The 19,302-nt window shown below is 42.9% G+C and overlaps 1 protein-coding gene across 3 annotated transcripts in view; it reads right to left on the reverse strand.

The window, feature by feature from the left end:
* Window positions 1-19,302, reverse strand: part of NRAP (nebulin related anchoring protein) — a 68,908-nt gene that overhangs the window by 38,362 nt on the left and 11,244 nt on the right. For 2 of the 3 annotated variants that reach the window (XM_059398631.1, XM_059398628.1), the window contains exons 9-18: window positions 18,991-19,089; window positions 15,796-15,900; window positions 14,712-14,828; window positions 12,426-12,530; window positions 10,847-10,954; window positions 9,680-9,784; window positions 4,912-5,010; window positions 3,508-3,612; window positions 1,649-1,756; window positions 1,301-1,402 (exon numbers count right to left, since the gene is read on the reverse strand). In XM_059398631.1, the coding sequence (XP_059254614.1) occupies window positions 1,301-1,402; window positions 1,649-1,756; window positions 3,508-3,612; window positions 4,912-5,010; window positions 9,680-9,784; window positions 10,847-10,954; window positions 12,426-12,530; window positions 14,712-14,828; window positions 15,796-15,900; window positions 18,991-19,089 (1,053 nt within the window). The remainder of the gene's footprint in view (window positions 1-1,300; window positions 1,403-1,648; window positions 1,757-3,507; window positions 3,613-4,911; window positions 5,011-9,679; window positions 9,785-10,846; window positions 10,955-12,425; window positions 12,531-14,711; window positions 14,829-15,795; window positions 15,901-18,990; window positions 19,090-19,302) is intronic. The other variant, XM_059398629.1, reaches the window with a different exon arrangement.

The raw sequence follows: 19,302 nt of genomic DNA on the forward strand, positions 1-19,302 counted from the left end.
TGGTGTTGATAATGATGATTGTAATGATGGTGATGGTGGAGATGGTGGTGGTGATGATGATGGTAATGATGGTGATGGTGGAGATGGTGGTGATGATGGTGGTAGTGACGGTGATGGTAATGATGGTGGTGGTGACAAGGATGATAGTGATTTTAGTGAATGTGTGGTGATGGTGGTGGTGACGGTGGTGGTGTTGAGGGTGGTGATAGTGATGATGGTGGTGGTGGTGGTGGTGATGGTTGTAATAATGATGATGATGGTAATGATGGTGATGGTGATAATGGTGGTGGGAAAGGTGGCATGCTACAAAAGAAGCAGTATGGTGCCAGTACTAAGAGTCCTAGGCTCTAACACTACCCCTCCACCTTTATCACTGACTACTAGATGGCTTTGGACAAGACATAATCTTTTTGGTCCCAACTGCTCCAACTGCAAAGAAGAAATGTCATTTTGTTCTCTGTCTAAAAAGAAGCCCAATTCTCAATGTCTTAGTATATTTCATGATTATGCACTTCATAGGACTTGTTCCATAGTCACATCCAAAATGGCAACCCAGATGCCAACTCTCTTATTCTAGTCAAACCATGGCTCCTAAATGACTCACCAGGTAATTATATCTGGCCGCACCATGGGAGCAGCATAAGCTGGCCTCCTAACTTGGAGCGGCAATTGTAAAGCAGAAACTCAACACTCCTGTGTCCTTTAGGCCTGCTCAGCATTGTCAGGGAAGACCTGACCTGACACCAAGTCTATCCTTCCACCAAAGCATTTTGGTAAGTGACACCTAAGAGGGTTAATCTCCAGCCATTATAGCTGTATACAAGCAGCGTCACTTTGGTTGGCTGGAGTTTCCATGCACCAGTTGTTTGCTAACTACTTTGTACATCAAGTGTGTCATGGCCACAGGACCCACCAGGGACATTGCCACAACAAGCAGGATGCTTAGTGTTTGACTCTCCCCTATAAGATTAAGCTCCCCTGGGGAGGAACCTGTAATGTGCTGTTCATTCCTACAGCCCTGGTGTCTTAACAGGATCTTGCTCATCATAGTTGCTTGGTAGACTTCTGCGGAATTAATACAGGTGAACGGACACCTTTTTACCTTGAGCCATAGATGCCAGTCACCCTTTGGGCCAAAACACCTCATCTAAATAAAGAAAGTGAACAAACTCCTCCCACAAGACATGAGAGAATTTGTAGGTAGAAGTCAACCATAAGATCCCGGGAGAAGTTGGCCCTGGAAGGACACTCAAAGCAGCACAAGTCTGAGGAAGGGGCTGAGGGACAGGAAAGAGTTTACCTCACTGCTCATCTTGGCCACCTGCAGGGAGTGCAGAAGCCTCGAGTCTGTAGTGCCCATGACTTTGCCTTTCATTTTCTCATACTCTTCTTTATATTTAATCTTGAGAGAAAGAAGAAAGTCTACGGTGAGGAGAAGAGAAACTGTGCCACCTCAGGGGCTTTGGTATTCGCAAGGTAACGGGAACAATTCTGAAAACAACCTCCCGGGTCCTTTGCGAACCCAGAAGAAGATTAAAGTCCTGGGATGTTTACAATGTAAGCAGTCATTATTTTTTTCCGCGGGACCGCTGACATTTTTATGGGAACCATTTCTTATACATTTCTGAGTTAATGTGAGGAAACCTACATTGCTAGCAAGCTCTCCAGAGGCTTTGGCGGCCAGCAGAGAAATCGCATCCAGCTTCATCTCAAATCCTTTCCCCTTGGCTTTCTCCCAGCCTTCTTTGTACTTAACCTGGCAAACAGAAACACAGGTGACTAAGAGTCAGGATCCAAATTCCTGCCCAAAGTTAAAAAGACATTTAAAAGAACAACAGGGGCACCTGGGTGGCCCAGTTGCTTAAGCCTCCAACTCTTGGCTTTGACTCAGGTCATGATCTCTGGGTGGTGAGACCAGAGTTCTGTGCTGGGCGTGGAGCCTGCTTAAGATTCTCTCTCTCGGGCGCCTGGGTGGCTCAGTGGGTTAAGCCGCTGCCTTCGGCTCGGGTCATGATCTCAGGGTCCTGGGATCGAGTCCCGCATCGGGATCTCTGCTCAGCAGGGAGCCTGCTTCCTCCTCTCTCTCTCTCTGCCTGCCTCTCTGCCTACTTGTGATCTCCCTCTGTCAAATAAATAAATAAAATCTTTAAAAAAAAAAAAAAAAAAAAAAAAAAAAAGATTCTCTCTCTCTCCCCCTCTGCCCCTCCCCTCTCTCCCTCTCTAAACAACAACAACAACAACAAAGCTGGTTTCTTCATCTGTTTACAGACCAGAATCTCGGCTATTATTGTCAAAATGGTAATAGCAATTTTTGAGACAGTGCATTGATTCCTGAGCTGTGGGGCCACGCAGGGCAGCGGTGACGGGACAGAACAAAGAGTAGAATCACATGTCTATCCGGGCTGTGCTGTTTCCTGATCATGAGACTTTGGGCAAAGCACATTACCTCTTTCAGCCTTGCTTTGCCATTTGCAAGAAAAAGGGGAAAAGAGAAAAAAAGAAAAAAAAAACAAAAAACAACATAAGACCTCCTATTACCTGTCTCAGGGTTGCTGTGGAGATAAATTGGGTAAAGAACATGAACGCAGAAACTAAGCTGGTAAAGACACAAGTTACTGATGTTGGCATGGTAACAACACCTATCTAATCGCCTTCTACTCTTCGACGGGCAATCTTTGCTTTAGGCCTGTGAGGCTCAGAGACATCAAACGACCTTACGTAGGTCACACAGCTTAAAAATGGCAGTACCAATGACTCAGGGCATTCTGATACCAAAGCCCATGCTACTGTGTCTATGCCATAAATAGGTGCTAGGGGTTAGGATGATTCAATAATTTCATATGTAAGGTGCCCATCTCAATGGGCAGCATAAAGCAGGCATTTAATAAATGGTGGCTCCTTTTTTTCTTCTCCTGCCCCCATCTAGGACAAGAAGCCTAATGATAGCCCTCTTGTGACTCCAGGAACAATCTAGTGATTAAGACTGACCTTAAAACTAAAATTTTCAGGGCACCTGGGTGGCTTCATTGGTTAAGCGTCTGTCTTGGGCTCAGGTTATGATCCCAGGGTCCTGGGATAGAGCCCCGGTTCAGGCTCCCTGCTCAGTGGGGACACTGCTTCTTCCTTTCCCCAGTGCTTGTGCTCCCCCCCCCTCACTCTCCCTCTCAAATAAATAAATAACAAAAATATTAAAAAAAAAAAAAACTTAAATTTTCTTTGCACAGCAAAGCAGCAGTCAGAATTCACCAGGACAATGACAATGATGATGATGGTGTGTGTGCATTTGAACACATGTTTACAGAATAAGAAATCAATTCCTGTGATCAGTTTATCCCCAGAGAACAACCACATGCCATGAGACAGCAAAATTCAAAACCATAACATGATGGGCGCCTTTGAAGAACATCTCTCACAAAGAGAATAGCCTCTGCTTGCCGGGCCTGGTGCCCTCCTCCTCATGTTGGTTAGTTAAACTCTACCATGTTCTCACCTCCGATGCTTGCTCACCTCACTAAATAGTTCAGCATTGGTTTTGGCCTTCACCAGCTGAGGTACATCCTGTGGCAAGGTGTAATTCAACTTATTTTTCTCATAGTCAGCACGATAATTGACCTGTTGGATTTAAAATAAACGCACAGAGTAAGCGCAAGGTGTCTAGATAGACAGAGGTGAATTCTGGAAGCAACGCTCTCTTTTTTACTTTCCCCATTTTTCACTTGGGTCCATAGCTGAGAAGGAGTTTCTAGAAAAGACATTTGACAAGGAAGTCTGCAGTTTTATGAATGGTTTAAGTGAACTGATTAAAGAGGTCGAATGAAAAGAAAAACGATTCAAAGGCACATTCACGGTTGTGAGCTTATAAAAGATTTCCCTGCGGTTACTTCACCAATTCTCCATGAAGCGCTAGAGGGTAGAGAACTTGTTTTTTGTTTTGGGGGGGGTTTTTTTGGTTTTTTTGTTTTTAACGGCCGCAGTGCTGAACATCTTGCTTACACACAGAGAAGATACTCAGAGAGTAATTATCCCATGGCTGCCCACACTGAAAAAAAAAAGCCACCTTAAGTCACCTAAAGAAAGGTCAATCAGGCATTATGTGACTTCCAGTGGATAAATACAGCATCATCTGCAAAGCATCCCATCCTTGTCCCAAAACTGAACCTAAACCTGATCAAACCTACAGATCCAACTACTATTTTATAAGACATTTGGAGGCCAGAAGACACATGAAGTCCACACTGGGATGCAGTTCACAAGGCTCAGACCATGGAAAACGGAATAGGATCAACACTCCAGCTTCTTCCATAAACCACTTGCGAGGAAAGAAGAGAGATAAACAGGAAACCTTAAAGATGAAAAGACTCTTAAAGACCTATCAGCCAGCCAGAAGCACGGACTTCATTCAGATCCTGATTCAAACAAAATGTAAAACTGTGGAATTATAACTTTATGAGATCACTGGAATGTTAAAGGCTAATAGGATACTGGTGAGACCAAGAATTATTATTAGTTTTTGGTGTGATGTATTAAGTTGTATAAATGTGCTTAATTTTTTTTTATCTTTTAGAGAGGTACCCTAAAGTATTGGTAGATTATATTATTTAATCTCTGGGATTTTCTTCAAAATATCAGAGGAGAGAGAAGGGGATGGGCATACAAATGAAGCAGGACTGGCCATGATGGATAGAAGCTGAATGAGGGATACATGGAGACTCATAACACCATCCTTTCTACAATTAGATGTATTTGGAATTTTCCATAATAAAAAATTTAAATTAAGGGGGGTCACCTCGTGGTTGTCACAAGACATCTATTATTGTTAATGAATGCCATATCCTTGGGGAGCCAGGTATCCAGGGGCCACAAAGCACTTGAGTCCCCCACATCTGGGCTGGGCAAGGGCCGGGGACTTACGTGACTCAGTTGCTGGGCATTGATTTTCGCTTGGATAATCTGAGGAGTGTTGGTCACAGAGCTGTACTTCAACTTGTCAATGCTTTGCCTGTAATTGACCTGGTTAAAAAAGAAAGAAAGAAAAGATACAAGAAGATGTCACCAGCAGTTTTCTTTAAGATTTGCTTAGTTTCCTACCCCGAAGCCCAGCAGAGCTAATTCTCCTATTCTATTCTCCTATTATTAATTCTCCTATTACGAAAGAAAGATCGAAGATTCCAACTGGAAACCAACAGATACTCCAAGCCCACAGATAAACAAACAAACCAAAAAACAACAACAACAAAAAAAACCCCCCAAAACAAAAAAACCCCAGTACATTGATGAGTGGGTGACTTGAACAGGTCAACTATAGAAGATAGAACAAGTCAACAATAGAAGAGGTCAACTAAACTGCCAGTAATCATAGGAAAAGCTGCTCATCCACATTGTTGTGTTTTTTTAAGGATTTTCTTTATTTGACAGAAAGAGAGAGAGCACAAGCAGGGGGAGCGCAGAGGGAGAAGTAGGCTCCCCACTGCGCAGAGAGCCCGATGCAGGACTCTACCCCAGGACCCCAGGATCATGACCTGAGCCCAAGACAGACACAGAACTGACTGAGCCACCCAGGCACCCATCTACATTGTTATTATGAATCAGAGAAATGTATATTAAAACTGCAATGAGACACCCCTCGACATTCGCCTGAAGAGTGAAAATTTAAACTGCTGACTACACCAAGGGTTGGCAAAGATGTGGAACTGCGGAGACTCTCACAACACAGCTGGCGGAAGTGAGGGTTGGCACAGCCACTTTGGGAACCAATATGGCGCTTTGGCACACACACGTACCCCAAGTCTCCACAATTCTATTCCTAGGTGCACTTCCAAAGAAAACACATGCACAAGGTCACTCTATAATAATTCAAGCTGCCTGTCTATACTTAATGTACTTTTCTATATATGTTTTATACTTCAAAAGAAAAGAAGTTTTTTAAAACAGGAAAGAAAAATGAAAGAGAGACAAAAAGTCCAGCTGATCCAGTAAGTGGGAGGCAATGGCACATCAGGCTCTGGGTGACGATGCTCTAAACATGGCTTCACCCTGTATGCCAGCCTCTGCCTGGCCCTCACTTTGGCCTTGCCCGAGTCCCTGAGAAAAGGGCTGGGAGCTAGGTACCTTCCTCAAGGAAGAAGGGTGGGTGGGTTTAGAAGAGAAGCCTCCAGGACTGCCTGGTGCGGGGACTTCTGTTTTCCCACTATTTCAAGATACTGGGGACTCGTGGATTTTCCCTTCTGGACGTACAATTTGCCCCTGAGAGACTCAAGGATTATTAGCCACTTGCCCACAAGAAGATATTCATCCAATCATCTTATTTTCCTCCGAACCTCCTCAGAGCCACTGCAGAGGGAATGGGGACTTGAGCAGGGAGGTACAAGAGCATGTTGGAGGCTTGAGGGCAGGGAGCAAGGGGAATGGGTAGAGGGGAGCTGTTGAGAGCCCCAGGGACCTACACGGGACAAGGGGAGCCAGGATGCAGACAAGTGAAGAGAAAGAGGGTGAGGTTGTGGACGGTGAATGACCTCTGCCGGCGAGGTCCCCTGTCCTTCATTTGTTCAGTCATTCATGCCGTAAACAAACAGTCACAGAGCGTCTACTCTGTGCAGAGTGAGCACACGCAGACACAGCCCTGTCTAGGTAGGTATCTCAGCTGGGTCCTTGCTCTCAGGACCCTAAACTGACTCAGTCCTGGGGACACATGACACTACTCCCCCCACACACACACCTACAGGCTCCAGGTGAGGCCCTATCCATCACCGACACTCTGGGTTTGTTCATAGCAATAGAACCATTGAACCTCTCACGCCTAAGCTTCATGCCTCTGTTTTCTTGCCTGAAGCCCAGGACCCCACCTGGTACCCCACACAGTGGGGCAGCTTCTTTAGGCTTACTCCAAGCCTAAGAAGATAACACGCCTTTGCTGGGTCCCCACTGTCTGCTGTCATCTCTGCCCAGATCTCCACTGACCGCCTCTGGCCATGCTCCTCTGGCCACCACCCTCTTACTATCCCTACCTTACAATGTGAAAACTGAGGCCCAGGGAACTGAAGTGTTTGGCCCAAGGTCACCCAGCTAATGTCAGGATTCAAATTCTAGCACTCTGCCTCTCAAAGTGGCTCTCATCCTCTGCACTTAAACCTGGTTTGCCAAAGCTAGTGTAGTGTGCTTGGAACTTTTATTTTATAGATGAACTTGGGATCCCCTGTAGCCAAAGCTACCACTGTTTAGACAGGGAAATATATTCTGGGTACAAACAAATGACTTATAGATTAATTTCTAGGACAGCATCTAGGAAAAACAGAGTGTTCCTGACAGCGGGACACGGGGTATTTTGTTGGATTCGGAGCTAAAGAACAGCATCACTTTGTGTTTTTGGGTTAATGGTTCAATGACAGAAGTTTTGCTCATTCTCAGTTGCAGATATAGGGTATAGAGAAAGAGTAGGAAATACAAAGTCATTTCAATGTCAACCATTAATGAGACTAGAGTGCACTGGCATCCTAATGCATTTACTCAGAGGGGAAATTATCATCTCATAATAAAGAGTCTATTAGAGTTCAGAATTGTGCATGATAAAATGTCACGAAAACTGTATTTTTTAAAAGGCATATTCCTTCCCAATAATTTTGCATTAAAGTGTTGCAGAGCACAATTACTCTCCTCTGCGGGACATAATTAACAGTTTCCATGATTAATCACATTCTTGCAACATCACAGATCCTTGGCCAGTGCTTCCATCTACTTTCTGAAGGAACGCTTTGCTGAGGATGGAGTCTCATTTTAATGCTATTAGTGCTGATAAAATCCCTCTGAAAGGAATGCCCTCTAATTAAAGACCCATGCCTGTTTATTTAATTTCATAGCTATTTGACCACCTTTCGAGCCACCAGACAGAGAGACTATAAATGCTCTTGTAATGGATTTCCCAAACTTCCTGAATATTTAAGTCCCTACACTACGGTGGTAAACTCAAATTCACATAGGAACCAGGAAGGGAAGGCCAAGGAGAATAAGGTAAGACAGAGCACCTGTCACTCAGTCCCAGGCAGTTGCTACCACATGGGAACTTGGGATGTCATTTCCAGAGTTTCTAGATTGTTCTAGAATTGGTGAACATATGAATTTTTTTATCAACCCCCCGAATCTCTATATGTTGGCACCATTGTTTTTTAAATACTGTGTGGCCAAACTAAACACCTCTGCAACCTCAATCAGGCTCCTGGGCTTTCAGTTCAGAATCTCCCTCTGCTTCTAATTAATCCTTCTAACCCAAGCTGGTTTCATTCTTCCATCGGGTTTGCCCAGGTGAGCAGGCTGTATTTCAGGTGCTTAGTTTGATCCACAGCCTTACACAAACAAACATAATAGCAAGTCTTGTTACAACAGGAGTACAAAGTTGTAAGAATCTCTCTAGTTTTCACTGGGCTCTCGAACGTGGTTGATGGAGGTCTACAAACAGAATAGCTCCCATTCTAATGAGGTGCTCTCAGTCCTCAAGTCCCAGGTGATGCATGCAGCCAAAAAGGGAAGGAAGTAGCTTAGGTAGTCAAGTGTATCCTCGGGTTTCATGAAGCGCAGTGGTAAGTCAACACAACCAAACTTCTTGGGAAAAGAAGAAGCAAGGCTTAGTCTCCTTTTATATCCCTCAACTTCCTATCCTTTGCTTTACTATACATTTGAAAAGCCCATTTCATCCATTAAACTATCATTTGCCAATGATCCTCCTTTGTTGTCCTATAAACCATGTTAAACACTAAAGATGTCCAGCAGGACCCCCACTGTTCTCACTCTGAGCAAAAGGGAGAGCAATGTGAAGACCATCTCACCAAGAGCAAAACCCAAGTCAATGTTACTAGGGTCACGCTGAGCCCAAAGGAATGTGAAGGAAAGTAGCACTGGGCACTTAGTAAGTATACGCTGAATTATTTGTTAAATTATTAATTGGTTAGAGATAATCATCACTGACAAATAACTATGATATGCACTCAGGTCTAAACCACCTTAACTACTTTTTAAGAAAATAGATGATTTTAATCTTTTTCCTTGTGTTTTTCAGAATTTTCTAAATTTCCTGGAACAAACATATATAGTAAAATTCCTATAATAGAAAATAATAAATTTAATTAATTATATGTATTTCACCAAGATAAACCAAACTGTGAAGAAATAAAATCACTGCTATAATAATGAAGAAATACATCTACCTTCCCAAGTGCTCCTGAGTCAACATTAAGTCTACATTACTACTTCCTCTCAACTTATAACTATTTCATTTTTTATATATTTTATTTTTTATATTTTACTTCCTTTAGTCCCTCAACATACCACACTCCAAAACTTCAAATAGGAGGAAAGAAAGAAAGAAAGAAAGAAAGAAAAGATTATTCTTCATTGTTAAGGAAGAATAAATTTAAAGGGCCCAAAGGCAGACATATTCTACCAAATTCTAACTGAACTTCAGATTATTTTCAGGATGAAAACAAGAGTTGTCCCCACCTTACATGGAATATCTAAGAGTTTCCACACACGCATGAATGGACTCTCCTAGTGGAAGAGTTCCCTTTCTCAATCTCTTCCATCTGTGAGGAACTATTAGAACTTGTTTCTTCCCATCTTGCTACTTAAGAGTCACTCCACAAGAGGAAGTAACAAGGAATAAAACAGAAGATGCTCTTGGAGGGGGACTTACATCTTTCAAGGGAACCAGCTTCATTGTTGTTTGATAGGAAGGAGTGAGAGTGGCTGGGTAGTTGTAGTCCACAACATCGTGTTTATAATCAGCCTTGTAGGCAATCTAAAACACACACACACACACACACACACACACACACAGAAAGAAAGAAAAAGAAAAAAGAAATTAGTCCCCACTTTCTTTATTTTGACCTTGTTTGAATGTCATAGGAAATTTTTTTAAAAAGTAATGAGAAATAAAATTAATTCCATTTCATCACCTCCAAGGAAAATTAAATTATGTTCATACTTTGCCCTTAATTAATTTGAATTCTTCCTAATTAATCCAAAATTAGCTAACGTCCATCTGTAGCACATTTATTTTATCTTTCTTATTAATTAGGGACCTCCTTATAGTTTTTGTTAAAAAGAAACACCAGCATGTGGGTGTATGATTAAAGGGCTTCTTGGCTAACCCCCTAGAAAATAAATGAAAAGTCAAGAGTCTTCAGAGTATTTAAATTTTTATCCTAAAGGTCAAATTTGACATTCTCAAGCAGAGGAAATTTGACCTTTGTATGTCTTACTAATGAAATCGGTTCCTTTGAAGTGCCCTTTACCTCCAAGATTTACAATTTGGCATTGACAAACTGTCAGGTGAACTGACAAAGCCAAGGAGGGATTAAGAGATGCCGTGCTATGGGATCTGATCTATTTTGTTACCCCACTACCTTGACCAGTACTTGCCCATAGGAGGTCTTCACTGAACACTACAGTTGAATAAATGAATGAACCAATCAACCAACCCACCAACCAACTCCAAATAAATCACAAATGCTTTGGAAGCTTGAGAAATTTCAAGTAAGAATATGTTCATCCATTTCTCTTTATGTCTCAGAAACAGGATGTTTTTCTCACACTGGATCAAAGATAACAGATCTATGTACTCTTCAAGCCAGAGAAAGCTGAGATAAATAAATTGAAGCTTTTGAACAATTTCAAGGGTTTTACCTAGCTTTGGTTATATTGGTTAACGTTTAGAAGCTTTTATGGGTCAGTCTTTATACAACAGGACACTGACTTTTAAAAAGGAAGTTTGAAAAAGAGTTGGCTGAATTCTTCAAATTTCACCTCCTTCCACCCCAACAGGTCCCCAGACCTACAGGCCCTTCAAACCTGGACTCACATTGCTGGCCAAGCTTCCAACCTTCATAGCATGGAGAGTCCGTCTGTCCATACCAACTCCTTCATAGTGGCCTCTCATATGGTTTTGGTAATTTTCCTTATATTTATTCTAGAAGGAAACACAAAGCTTTCAATAAAAGACTTCTCTTCCCAACTTGTTGAAGATCAACTGCTCATCTTAATGCAACGAACTGGAAATAAAAACGACTAAATAGAACCTATTTAAGTAGTCAGTGTATCACTGAATAAAAAAGAAGCCAACCTCCTTTCAAAAAACCGCTTGAATTTCAAGCAAGCACAGGAAGATGGAGGGAGACAAGCACAGAAGCACAACCAAACATAGGATCTGGTGAGTACAGGCAGCAGGAAACAGACCCAATTTTCTTTTTAACGTTTTTGCTTGGGAATGTGTCCGATTTTCCCCATGTGAAAAACCTCCCATGAGCAGGGCCTCTCCAATGGACAAGACTAGTCGTGCAGACATTGGGTACAAAGCCCCACGCTGGGGGCTGGCACAAATCACTGCACGCTGTTACCTCCGTTTCTAATCATATGAAGAATATAACCTGAGCTTTGCCAAATTCTGTGATTTTTTTTTTTTACACACAAATTGGTGGCTACTAAAGTCATGTGAAATAAGGATGTCACGTCCCAAATGCAGCTTACCAAGTGAAGGGAAAACCAAAACAGGATGCCAAGAAGTCATAAATAGGAAAATCTGGGTAGCTTCTCATGAAGCTGCATTAAAATCACCTTCCCCGGGAAGCCACGAAGTTCGAGGCACTGAGATTATTTAAACAAATACATAACCACGTATCAGACACGATTCTGCTCAGTTCGTCTTCACAAGAACTCCATGAGAAGGAAGGACTTAGTATCCCCATTTTACACATGGACAAAGGGGCTCCAGGGGGCTTAAACAACATGCCCAAAGTCGAACACTTCATTAATTCTGGAGCCGGGACTGTCAGCTCCAAGGCTGGTGCTCTTCACCACTACTTTTAGCCAAAAGAAATTCCTCCCTGAGCCTTACTAAGTCCCTCGTGATCTTAAATTCTACTACACTATGCCGCGAGGCAGAAATAAAACCACATCATCTAGTATAAGTCCTTGATGTTCTCAAGGAAACATCCCCAGAACGTCGCTGAGAATTTCCAAATTTACAAATGCCATCTGTTCCTCTGTAAAATGAGGAAAGCACATCTGGGTCCCCAGGTGAGATGATATCAGACGTTAACCAAGAAGCACAAAGTCGCGTTGAGAGGGGATGTCGCATGCTCAGCCAGACTCCCACTCCAGCATTCACCAGCAGGAGCCGATACTGCTACACAGGGAGAGCATGAGAGGAAAGGTGCTACCATGAAGGATTCAAGGTCAAGTGCATGGTAGGACAGAATTAACACCAGGCGGACCACTCCCTGCAGGCAATCTTAATCAACACTCTTAGGTATTTGTGCCTAAGATGCCATGCTTCTCCGAGACAAACAGATATATTCACATAGACTGTCTCTTAAGAGACTTGGGGATTAGCTCATTTTTTTAAAAAAGCCCAAACAAATGCTTAAGTGTTAAAAACTCACATCGCTGGTGAATTTTGAGATCTTGCTCACGTTCCTGAATTGAGGCGTCTCACAGTAGTTGATACTGTGACCTTTACTATTTTCCAGGTCCTTCTTATATTCCACCTTGGAAACCAAAACACCAGACACACAATAGAACCAGGCCCAAAAGCCACTCTTGAAAATGTCCCCAGGACTTTACTAGGTTATTTTTAGAAAACTTTCAACCCAACATTTAAAAATATCAGGCATTGGACGCCCTAAGTTAACAGTTATATGTGTTCCTTTCAAATAATAAATAAGTAAATGGTTAGTTTGGCTCTGGAAATTTAAAGAAACATGGTCCCTTCCAAGAGAAAATCCAGTAAGAGATCATACAGCCCAAAAAGTGGCAAAATAGGTTTTAGAAATCAGGACGGCAGATACTCTTGGGGGAAAGTGTCTGCGGGTCAGGGGTGGTTGTATATCTGAATCACGTTCTGCTTCTTGATCTGGTGTTAGCTACATGGAGGTGTCCACTTGCAGAAATCTCTCCCATCATGCACAAATGGCGTGTACATTTCTCCATATGTACATTTCAATAAAATCTAACCACAAAAGTTACTTGACAAAAGAGTATAATAAATGAGACCTCTCACAGATGCATAGAGCATCTTCTAATTTTAACTGGGTTGGCTAGTTGAGCTCCCCTGAGAAGCTGGATGTAAGATGAGAGGTTATAGTTACTGAATTCCAAGGCCCCAAGTCGTCCCAGGTAATTGGAGGAGCCAGTGGAAGGCCGATTACCAGAAACAGAGAACTGGTTTGTCCTACTGGGTAAACACCAGGGCAAAAAGAAATGGAAGTTTCTCTTGTGACCTCTTACCAAAACAAAACAAAACAAAACCCCACAATTTGTCATCCTATCTTACGAAATATGGTGGAAACCTGCTTTTTAAAGTATGCAAGAGACATTATAATGCTCACAATCCGATAAGAAGTGAAAAAAGTATACCAAGCTATAAATAGAGTTGAATTCTAATCTATAAATGTCTTTATATTCCTATACTTGTTTATAATATTTTCACCTAGAAAAAGGCCAAAATGTTAACAGTATTTTTCCTGGGTGGTAAAACTGTACTTTCAGAGATCTGGTTCCCGCTCTCTCCCTAAAATTCTCTCTGAACCAGAATAAGACGCGTTACTTCTCTAGGCCTGTGACAAAATCGGGACCTAAAGATTGCCGAGGTCCCATCTAGACCTAATATTCCGTGAATCAAGAGCAAGGTTTGGCAACTACTTGACTCTGCTCTTGTGGTATGAAAATAGCCAGAGATGATATGTAACCAAGGACATGGCTGTGTTCCAATAAAACTTTATTTATAAAACCAGGCTACAGGTCATATTTGGCACTCAGGTTATCATGGTTGGCTGACCTCTGGCCTAGAGTATCAGAACCATCTCAAACATCTGTTTAAAATGCAGATTCCAAGACGTAGGCACCCATCTATTACTTCGAAACACTTGAGATCAGGAAAATGTCCCTCCTGGAGATTCCGAGCAGCCCACAGTTAGAGGGCCACAGATGAAGGAACAGTTGGGGGGCCTGAAGACTGGCCTTTAGAAGTCAGGGAAGAAAAATATTTTAGGATACTTGAATATCCCCTTCTGAATTGCAGATAACTGGTTATGGGAGTACTTTTAATAGGCCTCCTTCTTCCCATTGAAAGCGGTTGTTAACTCAGATGCCTTGAGGGTCTAGAGAGGAGATGCCAATGAGGCTCCGTGCTGTGAAAGAAAAGACTGGAGGGCGTGATAAGGATTGGGGAGCTCGAGGGGTTATTTCCTTGCCAAAATCTCAGCAATTCAAAAAATCTGAATCACCGAGTAGACTGAACAAAACACACCGTCTGGCGGCCAGTCCAGCCTCTAAGCCACAGGAATTCATAGGAGACACCCAGCTTCTGGGAAACCGGACTCCGATAACAAGACAATAAGAGAGGTTCCATGTTGGAAACACTTTCTGATCTTTGATTACTACTCCGTATGAGTGACGTATGGTTACAAAGGTTGGCTGGGGCACTGTTCTGCAACTAAAAGTTGACTGCCTGAAACTTCTGGGAGAAGCCCTGTGAGAATTTGAGAAGACACTTCGGAGCCCTTGGAGAAACTTAATTTGCTTAATTTGTTTGATTCTAGGCTCTCTTGTGAGTTGCTCTCTTTACTGCCCATTTGTTCCACGGAAAGTGGCAACTGTGTGCAGCTCCTGCGGCATTGAACAAAATCTTTCACACTGGGCTTGCCCCGTCCACGGTGCCCCGTACGCACCTCGCTCACAAGCTTGTTCACGCTCTGGGCCCGCTTGAGAACCAAGTTGTCTTGGGCTGGGAGGGAGTGATAATGTGCAGGGCCTTTCATCTTATTGAAGTCCTGCCTGTATTTTATCTGAAAGAAGCACACAAACAGGGCCCAGAGTTGTTATTTTCATGCTCCGTGACAGAAATTACTCCAAAATGACCCGGCATTTCATGTCAATAGTTACTTAAGAGAATTTTCTGAAGAGGGAAAAAAAAACAACAACTACAGAGGCCTTTTTTTTTCTCCATGAAATCCATAAACCACTCAGTCCCCTTTGTATTAAAGTTTTACTGGCCCTTTTCACATTTTATGTACTTTATACTCTAATTCTGCATGAAGAAACGTCTTGAAACAAGCATGCCAAAAAGCGTAATTCCGAACCCAGTCTGCCCATGGTTTCAACGTCTTTTCTCATCTAACCCGCTAAACGAGGGGCCAAGTGAGTCACATGTTTTACATCCCCGGTTGGGCCAAGAAGACACTGTCCTGGGCAAATGGGTTTAATAACTGAAGAGCACAGAGCAAAGGAGAAGGGCAAAGGGGGTGTGAGATTCATGTGCGGCTTCTGACTATATATAGACCAAGCTCAAGTCGGCGTGTTGGATCTACATGGGCACATCGCTCAACTGAGTTTAATTATAGTCTATCTTTCAAGGACCGCCAGCTGGCCAGCATTCTGCAAATTAAAATCATTTCATCCCCTGGGTTATACCCAGTTTGATAGTCACGTGACCTGTTTTCATCAGCTATTCCCCCAAAGTGCTAGGTGTCTAGATGGCTTCTCTTGCAAAGCCTCTGCTAACCCCAGCTTATCTGGCTGGACCAGCATTCGCACCTGCTTCAACTCGCCTAAAGTAAGTTCCACCGTCTGTTGGTGTCACACTCCTTTGAAGCAGGTAAACGTGACCAAACGGCCTGAAAGAAGGTGTCAGAAATTTGGAGAGAAATCAAGCGCTAATTGATCTGTGTGTAGGCTTCAGTTAAACATAGTCTTCAGAATCTCATTTCTCTTCTGCTTTGGCGGCTCTGCGGGTCATCTCAATATGGTACTTACATCACTGGCGAGTTCGTTGGCTTTCTTGGCATTCTGATAAGCGGGGGTGATCATGGCGGGGAAGCTGCCTTTTCCTCTGTGCTCCTGATAGTCCTCCAAGTAGCCCTGCTGGGAGAAGCAAAAATGTCCCTCAGTGATGTTCCCCTCCCTCAGAGGGTGGGCAGTTGGAAATGATCGCTCCTAGAGCCTGTTCCTATAGAGGCCCGTCCACCATGGACATTGCAGGGATCACCCTAGGAGCAGAACCATGAGGCGACTAAGACTGTGGACTCTGTGGTCAGGTCTACTTAACTGGTGCCCAGCACACAGTCGGCACTAAATAAATGCTAACTAACATCATCAACATTTCCACTAGATAAATCCAGACATTCTACAAGTCTCCCAGACCCATGGATTATGGAGTTCTCATCCCCTATCTGACACCAGGGAGATCCGTCTGCCTTCCAGTAATCTCCAAAACTGCCTTTGTTGGGCCTGTGGATCTATGCTGAGAAACCCATTAACATCCGAGATACTGTTTTCCCATGTGCCAAGAAGAGCATTTTATAACTATTTGAATTTTTTGAATTCGGGGGGAAATTTCAAATTGCCCTAAGAGGCTCTAAATGGGGCTAAATGTGAATTTTCAGACTATTAAAATCTGAGCCCCCCTCCTCTTCCCCACACCACCCACCCACTCCCACAAAACAAAACTTTCTCTCTCATGGACCTGTCGTGATGTCAGTAGCATAAAACTTTCCTGGGAGCGGATGGGATGTACTTCAAGACCCCATCTGACGCTACCTGCTCTCCGGGAAACGCCCCCCTCATTCCCAGTCCTCCCCCAGGCAGAGTCGGCTGCTTCCTCATCCGTGTTCCCATCAGTCTGAAGAAACCCAAGTGCTGCCTCAAGCTCATGACTCCATCTTCCTATGGCCTCCTCCAAGGCAAGGGCCTGCCCTACCCCCGCAGCAGGGTCAGAATCCAGCACACACATTTTTAAAAAATAAAACAGTTGGGTCGAATTAGAAAGTCCAGGCTTCCCTTTTATCCAGTAATGACAATTGTTCAGCCCCGAGTGCGCCTTTATGTTTGGCTGGCAAAATGTTCTGGGCCGAATGCAACAAGTAAAAAAAGGGAAGCTAAAAAAAATAAATAAATAAGGAAGGCTCCCAAATTCGTTGTTAATCTCCTTTTGCCCCTTCTGCTGTATGGGTGGGGCTGGCTTAGAACTTTATTTTAACTTCTCCTTATAAGTATCCACGTTGGGTGTGTAAATCTTTCAGTGAGATCCTCAATCCAGCCGGGGAGTTGGCTGGTTATAAACAATAAGTCAATTACACGATATAGTCCATTGACCTAAAAAAAAACGTTATTCGTGAAAAGGAAGAATGAATTGTTTGGCATTTTAGACGTTACAGATATTTATAGTTTATCTGACTGTCTGTCTACCTCTCTCTCACTCCCTCCTCCTCGTGCCTGGCAGGTCCTGCTAAATCACACCAGGAAATGCCACACGAGGCTGATCCTCTCGACAGTTGCTGGCGGTCCTATCAAACAACACCCACTTTGATCCTAAGATTTGTCATTAGCATGATGGGAAACTTCAGCCAACATGTCCTAATAAGCGAGAACCAACTACCACACTATGAGGTTGCGTCTCCATGATGGGTACAGACATGTCTAAACACGTTCATGTCCTGCCAGAACATGCTGGCCACATTTAGAACAAAATATTTTCTGCCGAATATAGAAACCAAATATTTTTTTTAAATTTTTTTTTAAGATTTTATTTATTTATTTGACAGAGAGAGATCACAAGTAGGCAGAGAGGCAGGCAGAGAGAGAGAGGAGGAAGCAGGCTCCCCGCTGAGCAGAGAGCCCGATGCGGGACTCGATCCCAGGACCCTGAGATCATGACCTGAGCCGAAGGCAGCGGCTTAACCCACTGAGCCACCCAGGCGCCCGGAACCAAATATTTTTTTAAAGTGATTTTTAAAAGTCGACTTCAGCCTTCTATACAATAGATTTAAAATATCAAATCCCTAAAAGCATAATTTCATTGAGACTAAGCACTGAGACCATTTAAGGAACTTACAGAATTTAGCAAAATGGACTTTTTCTTTTAAGATTGGACATTTTTGTTCAGACAGACTTTTAAAAGATGTCACACCCCTATCTTCATATACATCCTTAGTCTTCCGTGAGTGTCTCCCTAGACACTCTTAAAAGAAAAGAAACAAGTTGTTTCTGTCATAAATTATGTATGTTGAATAAATCATGTATGTTGTAGAATCTGCCCACTGATGAAAAATTCAAACAACTTTCCAATCAATTTTTTAAAAAATCAACTAAGCCCACTGAGTGCATTCTTCTGATACACATACTTAGCCTTCCAGTATTCTTTACTTACAACTATGAAAAGATAATATTCCCTTTCTCGTCTACACCTGTTTAGTACCAGAAAATACAGAGGGATGTGCATATAAAAATTAGCTTCCAGTTATCATCTCAATCTTTTTACCCCCATCACTAGGTAGTTCACGTGAGAAGTGAAATTGGGGGAAAGATTTGCATTCTCTGTCAAATTGCTTCATCTAACAACCTAGATAAGATATGTAGTTTCTAAGAAATGAGACTTGTTACTCAGTGAAGTGCCCAATATTCTTCCAGACATGCCTTTGGATCCCTTTCGTGCTTACACAGGGGTGAGCTAAAATTAGCCAGTCTTGGGCCTTGGGACCATTCTTCATTGAATAGGTGAGAATGTTTTACTCTTGAAAAATCCACCATCTTGACAGGGGTTCTTTATTTTTAAAAAAGAAAAGGAGGGGTGCCTGGGTGGCTCAGTGAGTTAAGCCTCTGGCTTCAGCTCAGGTCATGATCCTAGCGTCCTGGGACCGAGCCCTTCCCTCTCTCTCTGCCTGCCTCTCTGCCTACTTGTGATCTCTTTCTCTCTGTCAAATAAATAAATAAAATCTTTTTAAAAAATAAAAAAGAAAAAGAAAAGTGCTTAGAAACTCTTTTCTTACATGGGTCAATTTGAGCTCAATGTAATTATCTTTGCTTTCTGACTTAGAAAATCCACCTTTCATAAACAGGGCTAGATAAACCACAACCCAACCCCTAACTCCAGGGCCATCGGTTGTGTGACAGGCCAGTGGGCTACTGACCATCAGAAAGGGCATCCTCCCAGGGAGTGATTTCATCACCTACCTGGCCATATTGGTCCATGCATTCCCTTGTGCCCGCAGCTCCAGCAGCCGAACTAGCCATTCCCTTCATTTCCCTTTGATATTGTTGATGGTACCTCACCTAAAGGAAGGGGAAGGATAAACCTGGTGAGTTTCACCTTCTATGCACAGAAGCCAGAAGAGTAAAAACAAACGTCTCATGGAATGTTCTTTTTCTGCTGGGGTCCAGGGATTGTGTCTTAGACATCAAAGTGCCAGATCTTAGTCTTGATAAAACCCATTAAAAACTATGAAGGAGGTGTGCCTGGATGGCTCAGTGGGTTAAGCCTCTGCC

This window comes from Mustela nigripes, chromosome 4, assembly GCF_022355385.1.
Source record: "Mustela nigripes isolate SB6536 chromosome 4, MUSNIG.SB6536, whole genome shotgun sequence".
Classification (NCBI taxonomy): domain Eukaryota; kingdom Metazoa; phylum Chordata; class Mammalia; order Carnivora; family Mustelidae; genus Mustela; species Mustela nigripes.